The 25,013-nt window shown below is 39.5% G+C and overlaps 1 protein-coding gene across 1 annotated transcript in view; it reads left to right on the top strand.

Annotated features, from left to right (window-relative positions):
• Positions 1–25,013, top strand: part of RAD54L2 (RAD54 like 2) — a 53,717-nt gene that overhangs the window by 23,030 nt on the left and 5,674 nt on the right. Inside the window, exons 3-19 of the mRNA XM_015832413.1 lie at positions 6,093–6,291; positions 9,968–10,107; positions 12,218–12,352; positions 12,900–13,129; positions 13,338–13,520; positions 13,747–13,880; positions 14,864–15,060; positions 15,840–16,182; positions 16,945–17,122; positions 17,779–18,030; positions 19,432–19,550; positions 20,577–20,695; positions 21,215–21,314; positions 21,927–22,132; positions 22,346–22,521; positions 23,954–24,150; positions 24,756–24,952. Of these exons, the coding sequence (XP_015687899.1) occupies positions 6,093–6,291; positions 9,968–10,107; positions 12,218–12,352; positions 12,900–13,129; positions 13,338–13,520; positions 13,747–13,880; positions 14,864–15,060; positions 15,840–16,182; positions 16,945–17,122; positions 17,779–18,030; positions 19,432–19,550; positions 20,577–20,695; positions 21,215–21,314; positions 21,927–22,132; positions 22,346–22,521; positions 23,954–24,150; positions 24,756–24,952 (3,105 nt within the window). The remainder of the gene's footprint in view (positions 1–6,092; positions 6,292–9,967; positions 10,108–12,217; positions 12,353–12,899; positions 13,130–13,337; positions 13,521–13,746; positions 13,881–14,863; positions 15,061–15,839; positions 16,183–16,944; positions 17,123–17,778; positions 18,031–19,431; positions 19,551–20,576; positions 20,696–21,214; positions 21,315–21,926; positions 22,133–22,345; positions 22,522–23,953; positions 24,151–24,755; positions 24,953–25,013) is intronic.

Raw genomic sequence — 25,013 nt, 5'->3', positions numbered from 1 at the left:
GGGCCTGACCTAGGGTGAGTTTTAAATAGGGACAATTTTTAACGATTTTAAAGAGCCACAGCTACCAATATTTGGGTTTTAATTGGTTTTTAGTAGGGGAAATTTTTTGTATGATGTTTTAATACGCTGTGAGCCGCCCTGAGTCCCATGGGGAGAAGGGCGGCATATAAATCCTGTTAAATAAATAAATAAATAAAATGATGCTTCCACCATGTTCCAATAGATCTGTCCCTACATATGCTCTGCATATGATTGTCCACTAGGAATTAAATATGAGCCAGCAGTGTGCTGCAGCTACCAAAAAAGCCAACACAGTGCTAGGCTGCATTAACAGAGGGATAGAATCAAGATCACGTGAAGTGTTAATACCACTTTACAATGCCTTGGTAAGGCCACACTTGGAATACTGCATCCAGTTTTGGTCACCACGATGTAAAAAAGATGTTGAGACTCTAGAAAGAGTACAGAGAAGAGCAACAAAGATTATTAGGGGACTGGAGGCTAAAGCATATAAGGAACGGTTGCTGGAATTGGGTATGTCTAGTTTAACGAAGAGAAGGACGAGGGGGGACATGATAGCAGTGTTCCAATATCTCAGGGGCTGCCACAAAGAAGAGGGAGTCAAGCTATTCTCCAAAGCACCTGAAGGCAGGACAAGAAGCAATGGATGGAAACTAATCAAGGAGAGAAGCAACCTAGAACTGAGGAGAAACTTCCTGTCAGAACAATTAACCAGTGGAACAACCTGCCTCCAGAAGCGGTGAATGCTCCAACACTGGAAGTTTTTAAGAAGAGACTGGACAGCCATTTATCTGAAATGGTATAGGGTTATCTGCCTGAGCAGGGAGTTGGACTTGATGACCTCCAAGGTCCCTTCCATCCTCCTCCTCCTCCTCCTCCTCCTCCTCCTCCTTATTATTATTATTATTATTATTATTATTATTATTATTATTATTATTAGCTTCAGTCAGTACCTCTCACCATTCACTGTTTGCAACGACTCTGTTATGGAGCATTGCAAGCATTGTATTAGAAAGGAGAACTTTCTGATACAACTTTCTCATAGATATATACTATCTATCTATCTATCTATCTGTCTATCTGTCTATCTATCTATCTATCTATCTATCTCTATATCTATACATATAAATAGATAGATAGAAATAGGTAGGTAGGAGGTAGGTAGGTAGGTAGGTAGGTAGGTAGATAGATAGATAGATAGATAGATAGATAGATAGATAGATAGATAGATAGATGTGTGTGTTTGCAATGTCTGCAAACGCTATGATCCAATTATAGATGGGGAAGGTGGGGGAGGTGGGATCTGTTGTTACCTCCACTGTGATGCTCCCCATTGGGGCCCCAAGCTACCTAGCAGAGTTTTTAGGCCCTTATAAAACATCAGAAGGGTTGGGGTCAACCTCACATTGGGGGGGGGAGATGTTTCAGAGGCAGCTGCAATGCTGGACCCCACTAGCTAGAATAATCCTGGGTGATAGGGCTTGAAGTATAGGTGGGATGAGCCAATCCTAGTGGGATGAGACAGTCCCTCAAGTAGCCTGGATCCCTGCCATGAAGGGCTTCAAAGATGATTGCCAACATCTTGAATTGTACCCAGAAGCAGACTGGTAGCCAATGCAAATTGCAGAGCTGTGATGTTACATAGGCCATTTTTGGGGCCCCAAGAACTGCCTGTGCCGCCGCATTCTGCATCAGTTGTAGCTTCCGAATGCTCTTCAAGGGTAGCTCCATGTAGACTGCATTACAATATCCTCACTGTTGTCTTGCTTGTGGTAGCGTAATTTGAAAAACTATTAAAATTTTGCTGTTGTGTGTTGGACACATGGAAAGAATGCTTCCAGACAATGGTTATGAATACTCTCATTTTTATGTAGTGGTGGGGTTGTTTTTTTTTAGATACTGCAATAAAAAGACATCTTAAAATAAAGAACAAATGGAATGACTTGATATTTAGTTATGCTGTACACACTGGTACAAACTTTAGCATTATGGAGGTGCCACCTTAGTATGCCTGATTATTTCCAAATTAAATGACTAATAGTTAAAGTTCATAAGGGACACATTCAGCAATTCTGTGTAGTCACACAAGCTTAAAATATATGTTCAAGAATTTAACTACTGTTTTTTTTAATGAAATGTGAAGATGAAATGACATTGAGATGATGAATATAATCAATCTAGCTTGATCCTCCTTTTTTGTATAAAAAATTATTGATGATGGTGCAGTATTTCATATATAGAGAAGCACTATACTGAAGATTTTCTTTGACTCTATTAGAGTATTTGTAAAGAATTGCTCTGTGAGGATATCTGGGTCAGGTAGGTGTGACACCTTACGTAATCATTATATAATTAGTTCTTTGTTAGGCCTCTCCCCGGAGTAGGAGGAACCTAAAGCTACTTTGATTAAACCGACTTATAGAATTGCAGAGTTTTAAAAAAACTCTTTGGCATTCTGACATTTGCCAAATTGTCTTATTTGCCATCCTTGGCAGAAGATGAATTAATTTGTTTTCACAGATAATAAAACAGCATTGGCTGTTTTCTTCACATTTGTTCTACATAAATTGCTTGTAGTTTTTTTCTCTTTGCTGCATTTTATGAAGTAGGGATTGGACAGATTATTGGATGATTTCTATTCTTCTTTGCATATACACTCTGGAATAAATTATAGGTTTCTCTAATAAATGAAATTGGACGTACTATTCTTGTTCTGTCTCAGCTGTTCTCAAAAAAAATCCCTAAGCGTGATGAGGCTTGGTTAGTATTTGAATAACACCCAAATACCTGGGAATTCAGAAAGCATCCAATTCAGAAAACAATGACAAATCACTTCCTTACTGTTACCAAGGAAACTATATATAAAGATCTGAAGTCTTTAGATGCTGAGTTCAACTTGATATGTCATCTTTAATACTCCCTTTCAACTGATAATGTAGAGCAATTTTCTCTGTAACTAGGATAGATGCTTGTTTGAATCCAGAAACAAGAGAAGCTTTTCTTATATATTGTTTACATAGAGTAGTGATATTACCTGGATTCATGTTTGCATCAGACAGAAGTTGACTCTTTTATTTTTGGTTTGCTGATGGTATGTCATTATAATATAAAAAACATTGTACCAATTTTACTTATATTTGAAGTAACACCCTTTCTTCAAAGTAACACATGGATGACAGAGTGTAATGCAGACTATTCCTCGCTATACTAGTTTTTTAATGCGTGGAGTTTTTGTGTTTGATTTTCTTTCATTTTAATCACATTACTCTGTTTCATGAAACATAATTGACTGGTTGAAGATGTGTGATTTTTAAGGGCTAGGTAGGAAACCTATTTAAAAATGTTTGCCTTTTTAAACATTTATTGTGGTTTTATTTGTTGTCAATATTTATATTACTACGCAATACAAAAAGTTGTCTAATGCCTGTAAAAATAATAAAAACCAAAAAATAAAATAAAATCAGGTTCAGTTCTGGAAATAGCATTGGTCACCCTACTAGGTGACCATTGTCAGGACCTGGATGGAGGAAGTGTATCTATTCTCATCTTTTTTACTTCTCAGTGGGTGGCCTGCAGTATCATCTTTCTGGACTACCTATGGAGGTCAGGGATTTTGAGCATTGTAGCGGTGGGCAAGAAAGGTTTAACTGATGACTCCCCTAATCTCTCTGTTGTTTAATATTTACATGAAGCCTTTGGGAAGGTCGTTCAGAGTTTTTGGGTACATTAAAAATATGTGTGATACTCAGCCTTACATCACTATCCCAGCAGACTGTGATGCCACAGAAGTCCTATCCAGGTGCCTGGGGATTCTTGGATGGGAAAGAACGGACTAAACGGCTTCTTTGAAACTTGATGTTAAAGAAAACTCCAATAGAAGAGAATATATGAAGCTCCTATAACTCCTTGGAGTCCTTGATCCTCTCTGAACTTGGTTGTTTGCTTGTAGGCATTTCATTACCTGACTAGGTAACTTCATCAGGGCTTGTGAGTGTTGAGTTTGCTTCACTGGTGTTATATAATAGCTTGCTCTGCCAGTGTTGGTTGGGTCCTTGTAATGCCTTAATTAGGTCATTGATTTTGGATATTAAGCAGTATTTTGTTAGCATATGAAGTTAAGGATATTGTACAACAGTTTGCATAAGTAGCCCCTGCCCACCTAACGTCAGAGCCTCTTGTGATTGGAGGCAAAAAGTGATTTCTCTTCCTTTCACAGGGGTTCAGCCGGGCATGTTGAAACTCCTTCCTTTGTCTCCTGAGTTCTAATGATGCCCCAGTCTTCACTTTGCAGGAACATTCTGGCACTTGACTGTCTCTTCCCACAGAAAGCCTTGGAACTACACTGTGTGTTGCCCAGAATTCATTACATCACAAAACTGGTTTTATTAGCATACATGACATTCAAAATAATAATGCAAACATCTCATTTTCTATATATATTTGCTAACTAACTAAATAAATATTTTAAAAATATTTTTAAAATATCTTAGATTAGTAAGTTTTTTTTAAAGGAATATTGAGAATTTGGGAGAAAAAAATAAAAAAATTTGGGGAGACCTCTGAGTAGAAACAGGCTGGGGTATAGTAATAAGAATAAGCTAATAAACTGCGATCACAGAAAATATTTGCTGTATCATCATATCATATGTTGAAGGGCAAGACTACATTGGAGATATCTAATCTAATGTTCTGCTAAATCAGTGGTTTTATTTAATTTTGTTGAAAAGAGCTGTACAAGCAGCACAAGGGTTTTAGTAAATATATGCGATTTATGGCTTTCTCACTTCTCACTAATACTTTTGAATTCTGCATGAATTTTGCATTTGTTTTTAATTCTGGGGAAGTCGTTGGTGTGATGACTCAGCCTGCAAAATGAAATCACATGGACTGCTATTACCACTTCCTATTGCCCTATTTTAGCACTCTTTTGATCTAGTTACATAATTGTGAATGAAGCAGAAAAGCCACTGGGGTAAAAATGCTGCATATCATATTATGAAATTTTATGTTGATATGATATGCTGGAACAATGCTACTTAATATAAACAACTCTGAAAAAAATTCAAGGAAACCAGAGTCTGTTCTCAGTACTAGGAGTCCTTCAGTTAAATGAGCGTGAGCTCATTTGTTGTGACATTTTCACTCCACATGAATCCTTAAAGTCCCTGTCTCTTCTAGAAAATGTATCAAGTTCACAATGTGACATGACTTGTGTTTCCAGGAAAAAAACAGGAGGGGTCAGTTTTGGTTCAGTTACACCTCTTACTTAGGGGAATGTAAAATAGCAGCTATTTGCTTTCAATTAATTTTTTTAAAGAGCTTTGCCAGAATAGAGAGAGTTCTCTGAAAAAGCAGTATGAAGTAATCACACTGTTTTTAAAAAAGTTTTGGTACACAGTGACTTTTGACAGATATAGATAAAGTTGGTCTTCTATACACATCTGGATTTGTACTAACACATGATCTTTCAAACAATGTTTGTGGAATAGGAGTATCTTCCATGCAGTCTAATCTCATACTAAACTAGTAATAAGTAGTTGGAAAAACAGAGGAGAAAGGGAAGTTGAGCTGCCACAACGTCAGATCTAGAAAGCAATTGTATTCCATCCATGTTGTTTGTTATTTCATGGAGTTTTAGCTGCTATTTGATTATGTATTTAAAAAAACAGCTTCTTTTTTAAACTCTTTTTTAACTGTCCCAAGTCTTTTTGTCCTAACTGACATTCCCTGTTTCTTTTCCTGTAAGAAATTCCTCTGTTGCACTTTGTTCACTTGGCAATACTGGACCGACACTGGGATTATTTACTGCAGGAGTCACATAGTATTTCTTGTGTCAAGGAGCAGGTTGACATATCCAGCTATGGTTTGACATGATATGAAAAATGTTGTGGTTGTGTGTGAGAATTTGGAGAATTTTGATTTATCAGCATTTCCGATAGATCTCAAAGTACATGGTCAAATGATTGAGAAATCATTTATTCTTTCAGTAAGATCCAAATTTATTACAAGTGTGAAAAGAAAGGAAATTACTAGCACATTTTGCACAATTTGCTCTAATACTGTCTTTACAGATCAATCCCGTGAAGCAGTTTTTGAAAGTGATCTTGTTCAACATGGGGAAGATGGAGAATGGCAGCACTCTACTTCAACTACCTCATCTCAGAGTGAACAGGCAGAGAAACTGTTGCAGAACCAGCACAAGAGCCTGGCCTCTGAGGACACCAAAAAGAAGAGGGCTCAGAAACCTTCTCACATGAGGAGGAACATAAGGTAAGCATACTTTTTAAAAACATTTGAGAGTTTTAATATTTACACTAACACAATATTCATGGATAATTTCTTGAATCCAGGTTTATGATGGTCTGTGTAGAAGAGCATTAGACCAGTGGTTCTCAACTTGTGGGTCGGGACCCCATTTGGGGTCGATCGACCATTTCATGGGGGTCGCCAAGCAAGGCTGTCGGCCATTTTTTTTTATCCGCCATTTTTTTTGTCCGCCATTTTTTCCCCCCTTTTCCGGCGGGTGCCTTACCTCCCTTGGGCTGGGCCAGCTGGTGGTCGGCCTGCTCCGTCTCTGCCGCTTGCCAGCTACGCCTCAGCCGGCGCAGGGGGCGGAACCACGCATGCGTGGCACTCCCGGGCAGGGAAAGTCCTCGACTTACGACCGGTTGGGTAGTCCTCGACTTACGATCGGTTTAGTCCTCGACTTACGACCAGTTGGGGTCGCGGCATTAAAAAGGTTGAGAACCACTGCATTAGACAAAGAGGAACTAAAATCCAATTAGTGAGGAAACATTACAGTCATCTCTGATAATTGTTCTAAGAAACTGCTTTCATGGTTTCAGGGAAGAAAACTGATCATAACTATACCGAGATTTCAGTTTCTATAATACCCTGTGAAAGAGTTGGTGATCCTTTTCCCTTTATACCAGTCATATGAAGTTTCTCGCCCCTGTGCCTGATCTGATCTACTTGGATCAAGCCTGTCTGACTTTTGAACATGTCCCTGCTTTGTTTTCCCCTAAGCTCAATCCTTTCCCCAACAGTGTAAGCTGCTTTGGCTACCCTACTCTTGCCCGGATGGAGAAATGTCTCAAATGGCTAAATGCTGCAAAATTAGTTCCTGCAAGCATTCTACTCTCTTTGCCTTCCATATGCTTTCCATAATAAGTAAATAAGTTGGGGGGCAGAACTAGTGAAAGCAGATGGTCATCATGGAGCATCTGCACATACAGCTGTGTTTCCACTACCCCTCATTGTCTCCAGTGATACAATGGATAATATATAGTTCACAACTTACAACTGATAAATAAAAAGAGATTGAAGCAGTGTAACATCAAATTTGGAATTCACAAACTCCACTTTTCACTAACAACAGTGGAATGTTCTCTTATATGCTTGGCCTAAGGGCAATATCTGACACATTAAAGTTTTCTCTGTGACTTATTTTTGGAATAGCTGAGTTGACAACCAGTGGAGGTGATGAAGCTATGAGAATCAATTGTACTTGAATCTTATACTGACTATTCTCTTTCTTGAAACTTTGAATTCTGCAAAAGAGATCCTGTCTGTCTGTCTGTCTATCTAATTTATTTGTTGCCCATCTGATAGCAAATGACTCTGAGTGGTTTCCAGCATTAAAACATTAAAAACCTAACAAATAAATATCTTTAAAAGGATAAAAAATAGAAATCCCAATAAAAATAGTTAAAAGATGGAGAAGGAGTGAATAGGATGTGCAGGTGGAGAGGTGGGATTGCCTCTGAATTTAATAACCACCTCCAATGTGGTGTTCCCTCATTAGGGTCCCAAGCCATCTGGCAGAACCAGGTTTTCAGGCTCCTGTGGAAGGACAGAAGGGTAGGTGCCAATCTCATTTCAGGGGATAAGATATTCCATAGGGCAGGAACCACGACAGAGAAGGTCCTTCTCCTGGACCCTGCCAGCTAGAATTCCTTTACCGACAGGGCCCACAGCATTCCTCCTCTGCCAGCGCGGGTGGGGTGGTCCAGTCCCAGTGGGGTGAGACAGTTTCTCAAGTAACTGCAGGCCTCTAAAGATAATAACACCTTGAATTGTACCTGGAAGCAGACTGGCAGTCAGGGGACCTTGCAGAGCAATGGTGTAACACGGGTCATCCTACACGTGACACCGCACTCTGCACTAGTTGAATCTTCTGAATGCTCTAAAACAGCGACCCCCAACCTTTTGGGCACCAGGGACTGATTCCATGGAAAGAGGTTTTTCCATGGACCGGAGGAGATGTGGTTTCATGTGCTGCCTGCATCCTGCAGATGGGGCTTTGCTTGTTTGCACAGCCTGGTTTCTGGCATGCTGCAGACTGGTACCGGTCCAGGGACTGGAGGTTGGGGACCCTTGCTCTAAAAGGCTAGCCCCATATAGAGCACATTGCAGACATGAGGTGACCTGGTCTCTGATCCAGGAAAGGATGCAACTGGCACAGCAATCAAAGTTGTACAAAGATAGAATCCTCAAGTTGCATACTGGGTCTGTTTGTGTAGTGCAACCCCATCCAGAACTAAGTTGGGTAAAGTCTTGGATCTTGAATGTGCATCCAAAGCCAGTCGGTTTTGCCAGGGTTTAGCCATAGCCTGTGGTCACCCATCCAGGACCCCACCACCTCTAGGCACCGTGAGAGGGCAGCAAAGGCATCACTTGGATCACTAGGGGTGGAGATATAAAGTTGAATATCATCAACCTACTGATGATATCTCTACCCCTGGTGGTGAATGATCTCACCCAGCAGCTTCGTGTAGATGTTAAAAAGGAGTGGAGAGAATACCAAGCCCTGTGACACACTACAGAAGAGTGGCCATGGACTGGACCTCCTATATTTCTTGGAAAGGAGCCAAACCAATGCAAAACTGCACTATCCAACCCCACAGCCAGCCCCACAAGATACTATGGTTGATTGTATCAAGGTCTGCTGAGAGATCAAGGAGAGTAAGGATGGTTGCATTATCCCCATCCTGGTCTCATCATCAACAAGTGTTACCAATGCCATTTCCATCCCATAAATGGGCCTGAATCCTGACTGAAAGGGTTCCAGATAATCCGTTTCATCCAGGACCCTCTGAAATTGCCAAACAATCACGTTTTTTACCACCTTCCCTAAGAAGGAAAGATGGGAAACTGGACAGAAGTTGTCCAGGAAGGTGGGATCAAATAATAATTAACATCCCTCTTAACATTGTGCATCAGCCCTTAAACGGCAGCATCAAGTGTCTCCTTGCTCAATTCCATGCTAGCCTCCAATGTAGTCTTGTTTTTTATTACTCTGTTTTTTAGCATATGTTGTTTTCCACTTCTTTGTAACTGGAAGGCAAATGATATATAAAGCAATTGTCTATTATATTCTAAGTTGCCTTGCCTTAAACCAGGGGTGTCAAACTACCGGCCCGCAGGCCGGACGCGTCATCCGGAAGCCACGCCCACCGCATTGCCGGCAATGGCAAAACCGTCGTGATACATTGCGTGACGTCGCACGTTTGACATGTCTGCCTTAAACTGTGGAATCCTTGGTGCTCTCTGAGCTTGGTTGTTTGCTTGTAGAAATTTAGTTACCAAACTAGGTAACATCTCCTTTTTACACACTATGTACACTCTCTTTTATTGTTGCCTTAAACCCCCACCTGTCCTTAATGGTACAGCAATTACCATTTACTGGCAACTACTTTAGTTTCATTTTACTCTCCTACTCTTGGCTAAAAACTAAAATTTTGTCCTTCCCACCCTCCCGTATATGCAATATACAATGGCACTTGCCTTCCACCAACAAATGAAAAATAGCTAGTTTTTCTGACTCTTGTCATTTCCTTTGCTCGAAGAAGAGCAAGTCAGTTTTCATTTGCCATTGACATAACCAAGTTGAAACGGCATTGATATATTTCTTGGAAATAATATATTTTTCTATTTGTGCATTCAGAAAGCTGCTGCGGGAAGACCAGTTGGAGGCTGTGACAAAAGCAGCACAGCAGGAGGAACTGGAAAGAAGAAAACGGCTGGAACAGCAAAGGAAGGATTACCCAGCCAACATCCCCACTGTACCTTTAGAGTTTCTTCCAGGTAAACTTTTCCCAAAGTATTAAACCAAAAGCTGAATTGAAGCCAGATGAGGCAACTAATAATGGTTAATCCTGTTAGCATACTAACTTTGTTCCATCGTATAGTGTTTGTTTTATTGTTACATTCATGCCCTGCCTGATCCCTGGATAAACAAAAAAGGAGAATATAATAAGTACCTTTGTGAACCGCTGTGTGTCTATTTTTCTCTAATATATTTTTCCTTTTGATATCTGAATTATGTATCATATTAATAATACAAATTGATTTCTATGTTAATATACAGTTCAGGGAAGTGATAAAGATAATACTTGTCTTAACAAGAATGAATGAAAATATTGTAAAAATTAGTCATTTTTAATAGAGCAGGCCTAACAACAGCATTTGTAGTTAGAACAAATTATATAATTATAACATGAATATAGTCAATGAAGTCATTACTTAAAAGATTTTTCTTGTATTTATGTGTTGTCTGAGCTGCATTTTGATCAAAGTTGTTACTTATATTTATTGAAAATGTACAGTATCTTAAAACCCATTATTAATTGTTCAAGCTTCATGAATTCAAAAGTGCCCCATTCTTTTTTATCCTTTACTGAGGAGAATGGGGAGGAATGGAGACCTGGTGTCTTCTCTATGTTAAGTGAGCTATTCTTTTATTAATTCCTCTTAAATATTCCAAGATTTTAAAATCACTGTAAACTTCGTGCGAGAGGCTAAAAAAATATACAGGTAGTTCTTGCTTAATGTTCACGATTGGGATTGGCAATTCTGTCACTAAGCAGTGAGGTCCTTAAGTGAATCACCCATGGTGGTTAAGCAAGACATCACATGATCATGAGTTGCAATTTTATTGCCAGCTTCTACACTGAATATTCTTGTCAGAAGCCAGTAATAACATGTGCATCTGGCAATCACATGAACGTTGGATGCTTAAAGGTCATAAGTACAAAAATCAGTTATAAGGTTACTTCTTTTCAATGCCATCATAACTTCAAACAGTCCCTAAACAGAACAGTCATTAAGCAATAATTATCTCTATGTCAGCTTACTGAAATAGCATTACCTAGAATATTCAGACCAATTAAAATGGAGCAACATATGTAAATGCTTATAGTAAAGCTTTGGATGTTTTCCAATATCCACAATTTCAAACTGGCCTTAGGAGGCATTACACTGACTGGTATGACCTGTCCATCCTCTGACTCCTTTCTGCTGTACCTTTAGATTACGCTATGGGCAGTCTTCTGTTCTGCTTCCTTATCCTCTTTCAAATTTGGAGCAAGCGGTCTTCTCAAAACTGGGCTATTCAGCAATGCAGCAGGACTAATTAGCAAGCAGATTTTATTTGCACCTGCTCTGTATAATGAGAATGGCATCCAAAATGCTCTATGGAAGGAGTTTACTTTTCATACTAGCAAATGAAGCAAGAGACTCTGCAATTTGAAAAAAAAATTAGCCAGACTTGCCGCTCATCTTCAAACTGCAAAAGTCCTGACAACAAATCTCACAAATTCTGATTCATTTATTCAGATTCTGTTTAGATATGCTGCAGCACAGAATAAGTTCAGGACATGTTAATTAATTTAGTCAAGCTGCGGTAATTTGTACTAATAATTATTGAAAATGAACCAGAAAGAAAGTTGTTTGCTATGTTTAGATCACCATACAATGTTTGAAGTGGAGGTAGAGCATATATCCAAAATTCTTGCATGTTTTCAATGTTTAATATAAATGGGAATAGGCATGTTTAATTAATTTTCAGTTTCATGCTATTGATTCCAGATACAATGAAAATTTTCGAACTGATTTTAGTGTCCTGATAAAAGTTTGAACAATGTGTTCTTCTAACATTGGAGTCTGAAATAGAGGCTCATCGGTAGACTCTACCAAAAGAAATTGGAATGTACTAAGAGGAGCACTGCGTAACTTCAGGCAAAACATTACTTGAAGTATATTAGAAAAGCCTTTTATATAATCAGTTGTATCAAATTTGGTACAACTAAGATACTTCAGTGGTATCAAATCTTGGTGGGTGAACTGAAGTGGGGGTAATTTTTAGTCTGACTTTCTCTCCATCCATTATGTTCTGAGTTTGTTGCTTTGTTTTTAGAGGAAATTGCTTTAAGAACTGCTGATGTTGCTCAGCTTCCCCCCCAAGTGTTAAATGAAGAGGTCATCTGCTTAGACAGCACCAGCAGTGGTAGTGAGGATGACTCCAAAGGAAGACTCCATAGCATTAAAGATGGTAAGAATGGATAGAAAATTCATTCCTGCATTATGGCTTCCAACACCTTTGTATCTTGCACTCAGCACGGTTCCTTTTTTTTTTTTTTTTTTTTGAAAAATACAAGTAAATGTTATTTCTTAAGAATTTTAATCAGTAACTCCCTTTAATTTTTTTTTTTGTCATCACAGTACTTTGTTTGAAAATAAAACATCATTTATTCTATTTCAGGGTTTTAGTGACAGTTTTTGGGCTTGTCGAAAGAACATTTCCAAGTTGAAAAATATTTTAGAAACTGATAAAATTTATGAAATTGACTAGGGATAAAAATGTATGAAATTGACTAGGCATAATAAATGCCATATCAAACCATTACAAAGTGTTTAGTAACTCGGTACTAATCGGAATCAGTCAATATGATTACTTTCATATTTTCATTTTTTTTATTATTATTATTTGCCCTTTTCCACTTTTTACTAGATGAAGACAGAGGGTCATAAGTCACCGTATATGTTTGACTATAAACTATAATAGATATGCTAATCCTCTACATCTGGTTGTGTTGCAGAAGTGATAGAATTAAGTTCAGGAGAAGATGAAGCCCTCCATATTGTAGACAGCAGTGATTCTGGCAATGAAGGGGATGATGATACTGAAGAGAGCAGTGGTGCCCACGTGAATGATGCTCTAAATCAGTTAGATGCTTCAGGGCAAGTAATTATTAACATCAACCATCCACCAAATGAAGAAGACATTTATCTGGCTCCTCAGCTTGCCCGAGCAGTAAAGCCTCACCAGGTATTGAAATTTCTGCTGCAGAACTGAACATAATTGTCACCAAATTCTCTTCTAGACATTTTACTATGACATGTCATTGATTTATATAAACCTCAGTGGATTTTTTTTGCCTGTGTTTGTGGTTTTGCATTTACAAATTAGGTCCATAACCACTAACTTGATAGTACCCGTCCATAATCTCTTTGACACTATTTGTTACTCTTTCTAGATCGGTGGTATTCGTTTCCTATATGATAATTTGGTGGAATCCCTGGACAGATTTAAAACCAGCAGTGGGTTTGGCTGTATCTTAGCTCATAGCATGGGGCTGGGCAAGACTGTGCAAGTCATCTCCTTTTTGGATGTACTTTTCCGTCATATTGAAGCAAAGACTGTCCTGGCAATTGTACCTGTAAGTAGGCTGTGCGAAACTCTTTACTTGAGTCTGCTTAGGTGGACAAAGGATCTTTCAAATACTTAGCAAGTTTTGATGTTCCTCAACTTCTGTATTTGCCTCTTTAAATTTTCCTATCCGTGAAATATTTGTATAATATTTTTTTCAGTGTTTTAAGATATTTGTAGAATGAAATATGTAATGAATGGATCCCATTGCTTCTTTCTTGCCATTTTCCTTACAGGTAAATACTCTTCAGAACTGGTTAGCAGAGTTCAACATGTGGCTTCCAGCGCCAGAAGCCCTTCCTGCTGACTATGACCCAAAAGAGATTCAGCCTCGCACTTTTAAAGTCCACATTTTGAATGATGAACACAAGTAAGGAGAATTAATTCTATTTTGGAGATGTTATTTATAATTGCTGCTGTTGGAGCATTTTGCGCCCTGTTTATGGATATTGGAAAGTTCTCTTGGTAATTTCTACAGATTTATTTATGACAACATCTGATTAATTTCAGTGTAGCAATAAGTATAATTGCCAAAATAAGTAGGATACCATCCATTACATTCCCATCTCAACTTGCTCACGTCCCGAGTCTTACAATACTGTCCTCTTTTATTTTCTTACAAAATATAAAAAAGACAATAACCTTCCCAGATAAATTAAGCATATAGGAAGAATATTATGCTCACAGTGGAAAACAGTGAGCACCATATTGCATTTAAAATGTAAGTGGAAGCCGGTGACATTGAGTGCAAATACTTTAGGCTCACTGAGAGTCTAAGGCAGTGGTTCTCAACCTTTTTAATGCCGCGACCCCAACCGGTCGTAAGTCGAGGACTAAACCGGTCGTAAGTCGAGGACTAAACCGGTCGTAAGTCAAGGACTAAACCGGTCGTAAGTCAAGGACTACCCAACCGGTCGTAAGTCGAGGACTTTCCCTGCCCGGGAGCGCCACGCATGCGTGGTTCCGCCCCCTGCACCGGCCGAGGCGTAGCTGGCAAGCGGCAGAGACGGAGCAGGCCGACCACCAGCTGGCCCAGCCCAAGGGAGGTAAGGCACCTGCCAGAAAAGGGGGGAAAATGGCGGACAAAAAAAATGGCGGACAGTCTTGCTTGGCGACCCCCATGAAATGGTCGATCGACCCCAAATGGGGTCCCGACCCACAAGTTGAGAACCACTGGTCTAAGGTTAGTGACAGCCACAGTTAATAGCAGGATTTGTCCTATCCATTGTATTTTGAACTAGCTTGACTTTCCAAATAGACTTTGACTATACATGCATGCATATAGAGTTAAATTCTCCTTTTTCACAAAGCCTGTCCCGTTTGTATTTTGCCTACCTGTTGTTTTTTTTTCAGGACCACTGCAGCACGTGCCAAAGTGGTAACTGACTGGGTGACAGATGGTGGTGTACTGTTGATGGGCTATGAGATGTACCGCCTACTTTCATTGAAGAAATCCTTTGCTATGGGCAGGAAAAAGAAAAGCAAAAAGCAAACTGGCCCTGTCATTATTGATGTGGATGAAGAAGATCGTCAGCAGGAGCTCTTAAAAGGTGAGAACCCACAAACCTCCTTTTACGTATATCTTTCATTCCCATTTAAATGATACAATTCTTAGACGACTATTTTTATTAGCATTTGGACGTGAACAGACAGACATTCTGAAATCAGGAAACCACTAAGGCAGGGGTCTCCAAACTTGGCAACTTTAAGGCTGGTGGGCTTCAGCTCCAGGAATTCCCTCGCCAGCGTGACTGAAATCCACCAGTCTTAAAGTTGCCAAGTTTGGAGAATCCTGTACTAAGGAATATATTTCCTGTTTCAACAGAAAAGTTATATTCTAGTTTGTACGAATTCTGTAATTAATTTATAATTCCTTTATTAACATAAAATGCTTAGAAGCAGAGTTTCTCTGAACTCTTCTGCTGCATGTTTCTTTACTGTAATGCAGCCTTTTGTGGAAAGATTTTGTGTTACTATTGTCCCAGTTCTCACTGCTTTTCACTGATTTGCTGCTTTTTTAAAAAAATAAACTTCCATAGCAAACACGTATTCTAGTTTCACTTGCCACTGCATTCAGTGAAGGATGTCATTGGGAATTTTAAATGATACTTATCTAGCCTAAGACAGGGAAGTGACGTGTCTTTCTGTTATCAGTGTTGTCTTGAAAACTGAAGCAGAGATTTCTGAAATTAAGTAATAATTTCTGAGCAGCTCATTTTCCTTTCTCCAAACTCCTTAATGGATTTAGCACAATTCTTAATAATTATGCCACTTCAGTTAAGACTAGGGTAGAATAGATTCCTTTGGAGACATTTTTTTTCCCTTTCAGGAATTGAGAAAGCTTTATCCCGGCCTGGACCAGATGTGGTCATTTGTGATGAGGGACACCGGATAAAGAATTGTCATGCAAGCACCTCTCAGGCTTTGAAAAGCATCAGATCTCGGCGAAGGGTAGTTCTGACTGGCTACCCACTGCAGAACAATTTAATTGAATATTGGTGTATGGTAGACTTTGTACGCCCCGACTTTCTTGGTACCCGGCAGGAATTCAGTAATATGTTTGAGCGCCCTATCCTGAACGGACAGTGTCTTGACAGCACCTCCCATGATGTTCGTCTAATGCGGTATCGCAGTCATGTCCTGCATAGCCTGTTGGAAGGCTTTGTACAAAGGTGAGGCCATTTGCCACATTCATAGTCCTTCAGTCTTCGGAAGAAGTATTTAAATAATGAGTGGATGGGAAGTGTTTGGTTCATCAGGTGGACGGATTAGATTTTAGGCCAGTGATGGCAAACCTTTTAGAGATCCAGTGCCCAAACTGCAACCCCAAACCCACTTATTTATCACCGGGTGCTGGATGGGTGTGGCCGCAGTGGTCACGGCAGACTGGATGGGCGGGGCCAGGGCGGCAGGGGCCAGTCCCTCACCATCTCTGGGGCACGGCATGGGTGCCCACAGAGAGGGTTCTGAGTGCCGCCTCTGGCACGCGTGCCATAGGTTCACCACCACTGTTTTAGGCCATCATTAGCAGTACCCTTTTGGTGCATGTGCCATTAAATCTAGTTTCATAATAATAGGTTGCTTTGGTAAATATTTTGGGCATATGAAAATAACTTATGAGGGCTTGATAGTGTAAATGCTTGAAGTATGTACATTAAATGTAATTTCATCATAGATTATAATACGTGGAAGTAAATATTCAGTTGCGAGATTATACTTGGTTACAGGCCAAACACTTAAGATTTTGCAATAATCGGCTGTGGAAAATTAATCTCCACATATAAAGTGCTGATCACACTTGTTCTTTTACATTTATTAATAACCATACCTAAATTGAGGTGTCTGGTGCTTACTCCTTTCCATTCCTAATAGAGGGACGGAGAGCAGACTTTGAGGAACTTCTTTCCTAATGTTCTTTTCTCTTGTTTCTGTAGACGAGGGCACAACGTGCTGAAGGTTCAGCTTCCCGCTAAGGAAGAACATGTTATCTTAGTGCGTTTGTCAAAAATCCAGCGTGCTCTTTATACTGAGTTCATGAACAGGTTTCGTGAAGCAGGCAACAGCGGCTGGCTGGGACTGAACCCACTTAAAGCCTTCTGTGTTTGTTGTAAGGTGTGTTTTTAATAAAAAGAGAGCAGTATTTTGGGTAGGTTTTATGAAAATATAACAGTTAGGATGATATTAGTATTATTTAGAGGCCAGTTTTCATTCCACATCTTAAATGCTGCGTCTAATTTTTTCGAACAATATGGGGATAATGCCGAACGCAACCATCTTTTAAGTCTCCCTCCTATAAGAAGTTCTAAACATTCTCTGAATACTAGTTACCAGTGATACAAAGCTTTGGATTGCAATTTGGCTTAGGGTATTTTGATTAGTGTGCTTTGACTACCTGGACACAGCAGTATTAATGAAATGAAAAGATTATCTGCATTTTTAATCATAATAATTTTGCAAATTAAACTTTTCCGACTCGTAGGCTTTTCTTACATAAAGCCTTACTGTGTTTCCTCATCCCTTATATGTTTATTTGAAAGACTGGCCACACACCTCTTTGTTGCTTTTGCTACAAGAGACTAATTTGGCTGTCCCTCTGAAATTTGGTAAACTTGCTGCTGTTCATGCTCCCCCTGTTCAGTGAGGCAACCATAACTGTAGGTAAAGAAAATAGTCACCAGTCTCATGAATGAAAAACTCCTAGAAGTAATAACAAATAATAATTTAAGTATTTGATAATAATTGCCAAGTAATTTGCCATCCTCTCTCAGATATGGAATCACCCTGATGTGCTATATGAAGCATTGCAAAAAGAAAATTTGGCAAATGAGCAGGATCTGGATGTGGATGACCTGGGCACAGCTAGTACCAATTCACGCTGCCAGTCACAAGGCATAAAAGTGAAAACAGAGAGCAATGCTCTGCCATCTACTATTGGGGAGGCTACCAATAGCAAGTATATTCAGGGCATTGGCTTCAATCCATTTCAGGAAAGAGCCAATCAAGTTGTAACATATGAATGGGTGAGTACCAAAATCAAAACTCTTGATGTTTTTGACTCCCTCCTCCTTTTGCTTTAAGCATGGTGATGTTGAAGCAGTATCTTACATCTACCTGTGCACAAATGTATTACATTCATGCTATGTATGGCCTCATTTCCCAAAGAGCAGGGCTTTTCAACCGGTGGTACGGGTACCACCTGTGGTACATTGGCACCTGGCAGGTGGTACGCGACCATCCTAGAAAAGGGTAGTGAGGGAGGAGAAAAAGCTGAACTGGTGGCAGCACTGCACAAGCCTGAGCGAGAGATGGCTGCAGCTGCAGGGCTGTCAGGGCTCAGCGGAAGCGCCAGGATCAGTGCCGCTTTCCAGCTGATTGGTGCTTCTTCGGGACTGTCAGGGCTCAGCGGAAGCACCAGGATCAGCACCAGGCGCCAGGTGGAGCTCAGCGCTGATCCTGGTGCTTCTGCTGAGCCCTGAAGAAGCACCAATCAGCTGGAAAGCAGCACTGATCCTGGCGCTTCTGCTGAGCCCAGAAGAAGCGCCGATCAGCTGGAATGTTGCAGCATCTCCAGGGTCTTGTGATTTACATTCAGATGCTTGGCAACTGATTCATATTTATGACGGTCACAGTGTTTCAGGGTCACGTGAAGTGACTAAAACCTGCTGCAACCACCCAGCACACGGGGGGGGGGGGAATAAAAACCAAACACCCCCCACCCCACCCCTGCTACCAATCCTCAACAGAAATGCTCACAACAATGAAAACCTCAGACAGGAGGAAGAGTGCGGCCGGGTGGGCAGGCAGGTGTCTTGCTCAGCTGTGGCTTTTCAGTGCCATTGTAACTTCGAACAGTCACTAAGTGAACTGTTGTAAGTCGAGGACTAGCTGTACTTTTATCACTTTTTTCCTTTTTTTTTTTTGTCATCAAGTTTTTGACACCTTGCTAGCCGACTGGTGGTACTCGGATATTGCCATATCCTAAAAGTGGTACAATGGGTGAAAAGTTTGAAAAGCCCTGGTCTAGTCCCTTCTTAAAATCTTCCAGTAATGGAGCATCTACAGATTTTGAAGGCAGGCTGATCCACTGATTAATTGTTCTAACTGTCAGGAAATTTCTCCTTATTTCTAAGTTAGTTCTCTCCTTGGTTAGTGTCCATCAGTATATGAGAAGGCTTAAAGTTTTTTAAATCAAATCCTAGTGTAATTATGGTATTTAGGAGGATAATAAAGAAATTGTCAAGGGATATGTTCTATGAGAAACAGTTTTTTGCCTTTTTTTGGAAGGATTTGCCATTATTTTGCTTATGAATGAATTTGTTTCTGATTATGTTTATAAGGACATACAAGATATTAGGGAAATCTTGAGTTATAAATTGAATTGTGATACAGCAAATGTCACTATGTTCTTCTTTTACCTGCAGGCTAAAGATATCCTGTGCGATTACCAGACAGGAGTCTTACAAAATTCACCTAAGATGGTGCTGTTGTTTCATGTAGTCGACGAAAGTGTGAAACTTGGAGATAAAATACTGGTGTTCAGGTAAAAGGCTGTGGGAAAACATTTAAAATATGTTGTAAAGCAGTGTGAATAAATAAATATTATTAATTCCAACTGAACTATTCATTAAAATATTACCTCGTGGACAGAGAATTTTCATTATATTTCTGCTATTAATAAACCCCTTGTTGATTTCCTACATGTTTAAGATTGCCCTTACAAGATGCTTAGAAATAGCAGTGGGTTCAGCCTACTGAAGAACACCTAGCAAAGAGCACTGTGTTATTCCTATCTTTAAAAGATTTGCTGTGGTTGCATTTGATTTTGAGACATTTTTCAACATGGTTTTCTAAATTGTGAAAGATCTGGATGCAATTTAATGTTGCTTCCATATGTTTCCATGATCTTATAAGGTTCTTGACATCTGAGATACAGTTGGTTTTGACTGTAGTTGACATCGTCAACTCAAAAAAGGGTGCTTGAACTCTTACTTCACTTTGTGTAAAATGATGGTATTCGGTTAAGTAGCTAAGTCAGTCAACTAAAATTTGGGATTAAAGGTTCAGATATGTTTTATGTTTCTGATGGCTAGCTTTCAGGCTATTGATTTTATTGTAGGCCACTTTTTATGATACTATCAAAAATGTGTGGCATACGGCAACCTGAACTTACTTTTTTGTGGGAGAAATTTAGAACTGTAACAGTTTAGAAAAAGAACTGGAAAAATATGAAAAAAAAACGGCTAGAATTTTATATCTATCTGTATAGCTCCATTGTTGGGTTTCTTCAGTTGATAATATGGAAACTATTCTGCCTGTCATCATTATTTTATGTATATATTAACAATTAATTGGCTCTCTTCTCTCAATTTGAAATAGTTGCCCTATTCCTACTCCTCCATTGGGTCAGGAATATGACAGTGAGGATGGATTAACTTACATGGAATATAATATCATATATAAAATTGACTGACAGTGTGAACAGAATCTAGACTTCGCCGCTTTAACTGTACTGTCAAGCATTTATGTGTTTTTTGTCAGTCTGAAAGAAACTCTTATCTTTTTATAGCCAAAGCCTTTCTACATTGTCTGTCATTGAAGATTTCTTAGCAAAAAGGCCAGTGCCTTCTCCCCCAGGCTTGGATGCACAAGGAATCCATAACTGGGTCCGAAATGTGAATTATTATAGTAAGTATAGCATGTTCTTCAATCTCTATAGAGATTTTGCTGCTGGGCAGATCTTAAAACATACTAAAAAAATCTGGTAGCATCTTTTCAAACTAATACATTTAATGAAAAGATATAAACTTTTGTGAAACTTCACCAGATGCATGGAATGACATACTCCGTGCTCTGACCTAGCTTCTGAAAACCTATTTCTTTTAATAATTTTTTTTTTGAGAAAGTGCTGTCACAGGCCTTCCGATTTTTTGGCTACCATACATTACCTCTCCTCCAATATTGAAAAATACTACCTTCCTTACATTTTTTTCATGATAGAAGTGATCATGCATGTGGTCGTATTTATATGATTGCTTACAAAATTTTGAATAATGTTTTAGTTAGAAGTAGCTTTAAATGGATTTTGCCCTATTCGTGTATCACATTAGCCTTTTCAAACAATTATACTTTTTGTACTCTACTTAGTTTTACTCTGATAGAAATTTATGCAGAATTTTTTGTAATAATCTAATTCTTCTCACATAGGATTGGATGGAAGTACCTCTGCCTCAGAGAGAGAACGATTGATTAACCAGTTCAATGATCCTAGCAACACTTCTATTTCTCTTTTCCTTCTTTCAACAAGGTAAGTTCGAATAAGGATAGAGACATGCGATTGACTGTGAAGAATAGTAGATAGTGTTTATCCTGAAAAAGGGTCGAATCTACTTCATTTAAAGAGCATTTAGAATTCCACATGGATTTAGTTGGTTTTTTCCCATATCTGTTATCTTCAAATTCTCCAAAGCGCCTGAAGGCAGGACAAGAAGCGACGGGTAGAAACTAACCAAAGAGAGAAGCAGTCTAGAACTAAGGAGAAACTTCCTGACAGTTAGAACAATTAACCAGTGGAACAACCTGCCTCCAGAAGCGGTGAATGCTCCAACTCTGGAAGTTTTTAAGAAGAGACTGGACAGCCATTTGTCCAAAATGGTATAGGGTTTCCTGCCTGAGCAGGGGGTTGGACTAGATGTCCTTCAAGGGCCCTTCAAACTTTATTGTTTTTGTTGTTGTTGTTGTTGTTGTTGTTGTTATTATTATTGTTATTATTATTATTATTAAATCCTAACATTAATTTATATAAAACTTTGAACAAAGCAGTAAATCCCAATTAATATTTGATTTACAAGTGCAGTATACAGTACCAGGCAACTTTTCAGGGCCAGGAAAATAACAATTCATTTTTTCCCCCCCCCAGAGCTGGGTGTTTAGGTGTGAACCTTATTGGTGCAAACAGAGTGATAGTATTTGATGCTTCTTGGAATCCATGCCATGATGCACAGGCAGTATGTCGGGTATATCGCTATGGACAGAAGAAGCCTTGCCACATCTACCGACTAGTTTCTGATTTCACTTTGGAAAAGAAAATTTACGACCGTCAGATCTCCAAACAAGGGATGTCAGGTAGATCGTGCCTTGCCTTAGGCAGATCTTGCCATGCAGTACGCAGCTTTCTTTGGTCTCTGATTTCCAGCTGTCCCCATCTTTACCCCACCCACCCCTTTTAAAGGTGCAATAATTCGCTGATATCACAGGTTAAGGGAATGTTATCGGAGATACAGATGAAGCGGGAACAGCAGTTCTTCCTCTTTGGTGATCAATGTGTATTTTCTTTAGATCGTGTTGTGGATGATTTGAATCCAGTGTTGAACTTTACCAGGAGGGAGGTGGAAAACTTGCTGCACTTTGTGGAAGAGGAAGCTGAGCCTGCCCAGCCTTCAGTTCACCCCAGTAAGAGCAAGGAATCTGTTTTACAGCAGGCCTGTCTCAAGTACCCTCACCTCATCACCAAGGTTAGGAAGGAGAGAAAAATCCCCATGTCCCTGCTATTTTAATAAGTTGGCTGAAAAGAATTACATCTGATAAAGTATATTAAGAATGTGTGGGTGCCTGCAAGAAATTAAAGTCGAGAAAATTTGTCTCATCGAATTACCTATGTCTGTCCCTTATGGTTTTATTATAAAATGCTTCTGATGATCAGATGCAATCTATTCAAGGGATAGGGTATAACGAGATGCTTTTTCATGTCAAGGAAAGCCCAGAGTTAATATATTGCTCACAGATTTCATCATAGGTGGGATTCAACAGTGTTACTTCGTTGGTAAATACCATTTCTGCACTGCAACCATTTTTTTTTTAGTTTTATCTCACTTTATGACTACCACATTTGTTTCGAAGAGTTGGAGGATCCTCCAGATCAGATCTGAAGGGCGTGGAGAGAAGTGGTGGTGGTAATTCAGGATGGGGTGGGGAGATAGAAAGTATTATGCAGGTAAAATCTACTTCTTTAATATTGGCTGTAGTCGGGCATAAGGACTGATCTCTAGTTTTTTGGGTTGTTTTTTTTTGCAATCTTACTGTTTGATTATCTGTCTGGATAATAAAAATGGCTCTAGATCTGGGTTCCTCAAAATGGTCAGTATCAACCACCAAAAGTCAACGGGACAATCCATTCTTGTTTTTGTTGTTACTATTCCTGCTGCTGTTAGTTAAAATGATATTTCTTAAATTATTTTCTTATAACGTTTGGGGGGTGGTGTCGAACAATCTGAAACGTTCACGAAAGGGTTGATGAGCTGAAGTGTTTGGGGGTTCCTACTGTAGATGAAGGCTTGGCTTTTCTCCAGAGGCACTGAGGCCAGGATATGAATGGAGCTCTGGTTTTTGTGGACATCCCTGCTGGCTGGGACTTGGCAACTTCCTGCTCGCTTCTCCATTGATATTGGTTGTGGGAAGTCAGCAGGGAGCTGTTTTGCCTAACTTGGTTAACATCTGCAACTAGGACTACAGGGATTGCTATCACTGAGCAATGCCGATGTGCCTTATAACTGCATTTCTTGGCAGTGGAAATTTCAGTCTCATCTGCTATAATAAATTGAGGACTATCTTTATATTCAATAAATTAAAAAATACACTGATGCAGGAGAAGGTTCCTTCCCATTCCTACATAAGATTAAACATTTGTGGCATAACTCTAAATGCGTATTTCTAAGAGTTTTGAAAGATAAGAGCAACCTCATGCTCCTGATGTTATCAAGGAGGAATTAAATGTTAAATTATATAAAATAATATCAAAATGGTCCTAATTGTTTCATTAGAACACTTGGAGGATTATTTGATTGTTCAGGGGAGGGGGGATTGTTGTTTGACTCCTTGCTGTTTTGTGATACTTTCAACAAACCAGTGTGCTTCAGATGCAACCTCCTTCTGCTTTAATCACCACAGGAGCCTTTCCAGCATGAATCACTACTAATTGATCGTAAAGAGCACAAGCTCACCAAGGCAGAGAAAAAAGCGGCAAAAAAGAGCTACGAGGAAGAAAAGCGTGCATCTATCCCTTATACCCGTCCTTCCTATGCTCAGTATTACCCAGTCACTGACCAGAATCTGACAAATATTCCTGCCTTCAGTCAAAGGAATTGGTGGGTGCCTTGTTCCTTTCCATGAAGCTAAACGGGAGTAGCAAAATTTATCTCCTACTTCTCCCCTCTTGGCAGTGTCTTCATGGTCCCCAGAACGTAGGTGAAACAAAGGAGGGTATTGTCGTCTTGGTAGCCGTGAACAGTTGAAGCTGATATAGAAAATGAGTCGATATTTAGAGTGCATTGAGCAGAATCTTATTGCGATGGGGAAACCAATATTTAATTTGCTAGTAGCACATATAAGCCACAGCACACAGGCTTAGTAGTACACACTTCCCACCTAGGATATTAGGTATTTTTCTTAAATTCATTATTATTGATTTCTTGACCCAATGTGGGAGAAAATGAAAGTATTTCTGTTTAGTATATCACTTATTAAAGATTTTCCTTAGGTGATTGCATATGGAGAAATTAATATGTTATTGACAGCTCATAGTCCTTTTAGTGTACTTATTCCCTTCTTGTGGAAGATCTAGGAAGAGTTATTTAAGCAGAAGCAGGGTGACCACCAGGAGAGTGATGGAGTGGAAGGTCTTGCTTGTGAAAAGAGGCTGTTGAGTTCTTTCAAATTCTGTAATCCCGTTGACTTATTCCTTGCGTTGTAGGCGACCAAGCCTCAAAGGTGAGGACAGGCCAGTGGCAAGCGTGCGTCCTGTTCAGTCCACCCCTATTCCGATGATGCCTCGTCATGTCCCCTTAGGCAGTATGGGAGCAGCTTCGATTTCCAATCCCGCTATTAACTTCCCCATCAATTACCTGCAACGAGCTGGGGTTCTCGTGCAGAAGATTGTCACCACAACAGGTCAGTTGCTTTGGCAATTGCACTTTCTTAGGAAATGAGATTTCACCAAAAGCGAATAGAG

This window comes from Protobothrops mucrosquamatus, unplaced genomic scaffold (assembly GCF_001527695.2).
Source record: "Protobothrops mucrosquamatus isolate PMUCROS unplaced genomic scaffold, P.Mucros_1.0 scaffold_25, whole genome shotgun sequence".
NCBI lineage: Eukaryota > Metazoa > Chordata > Lepidosauria > Squamata > Viperidae > Protobothrops > Protobothrops mucrosquamatus.
The sequence above is the reverse complement of the archived record's forward strand: the minus strand, read 5'-3'. Positions and strand labels throughout refer to the sequence as shown.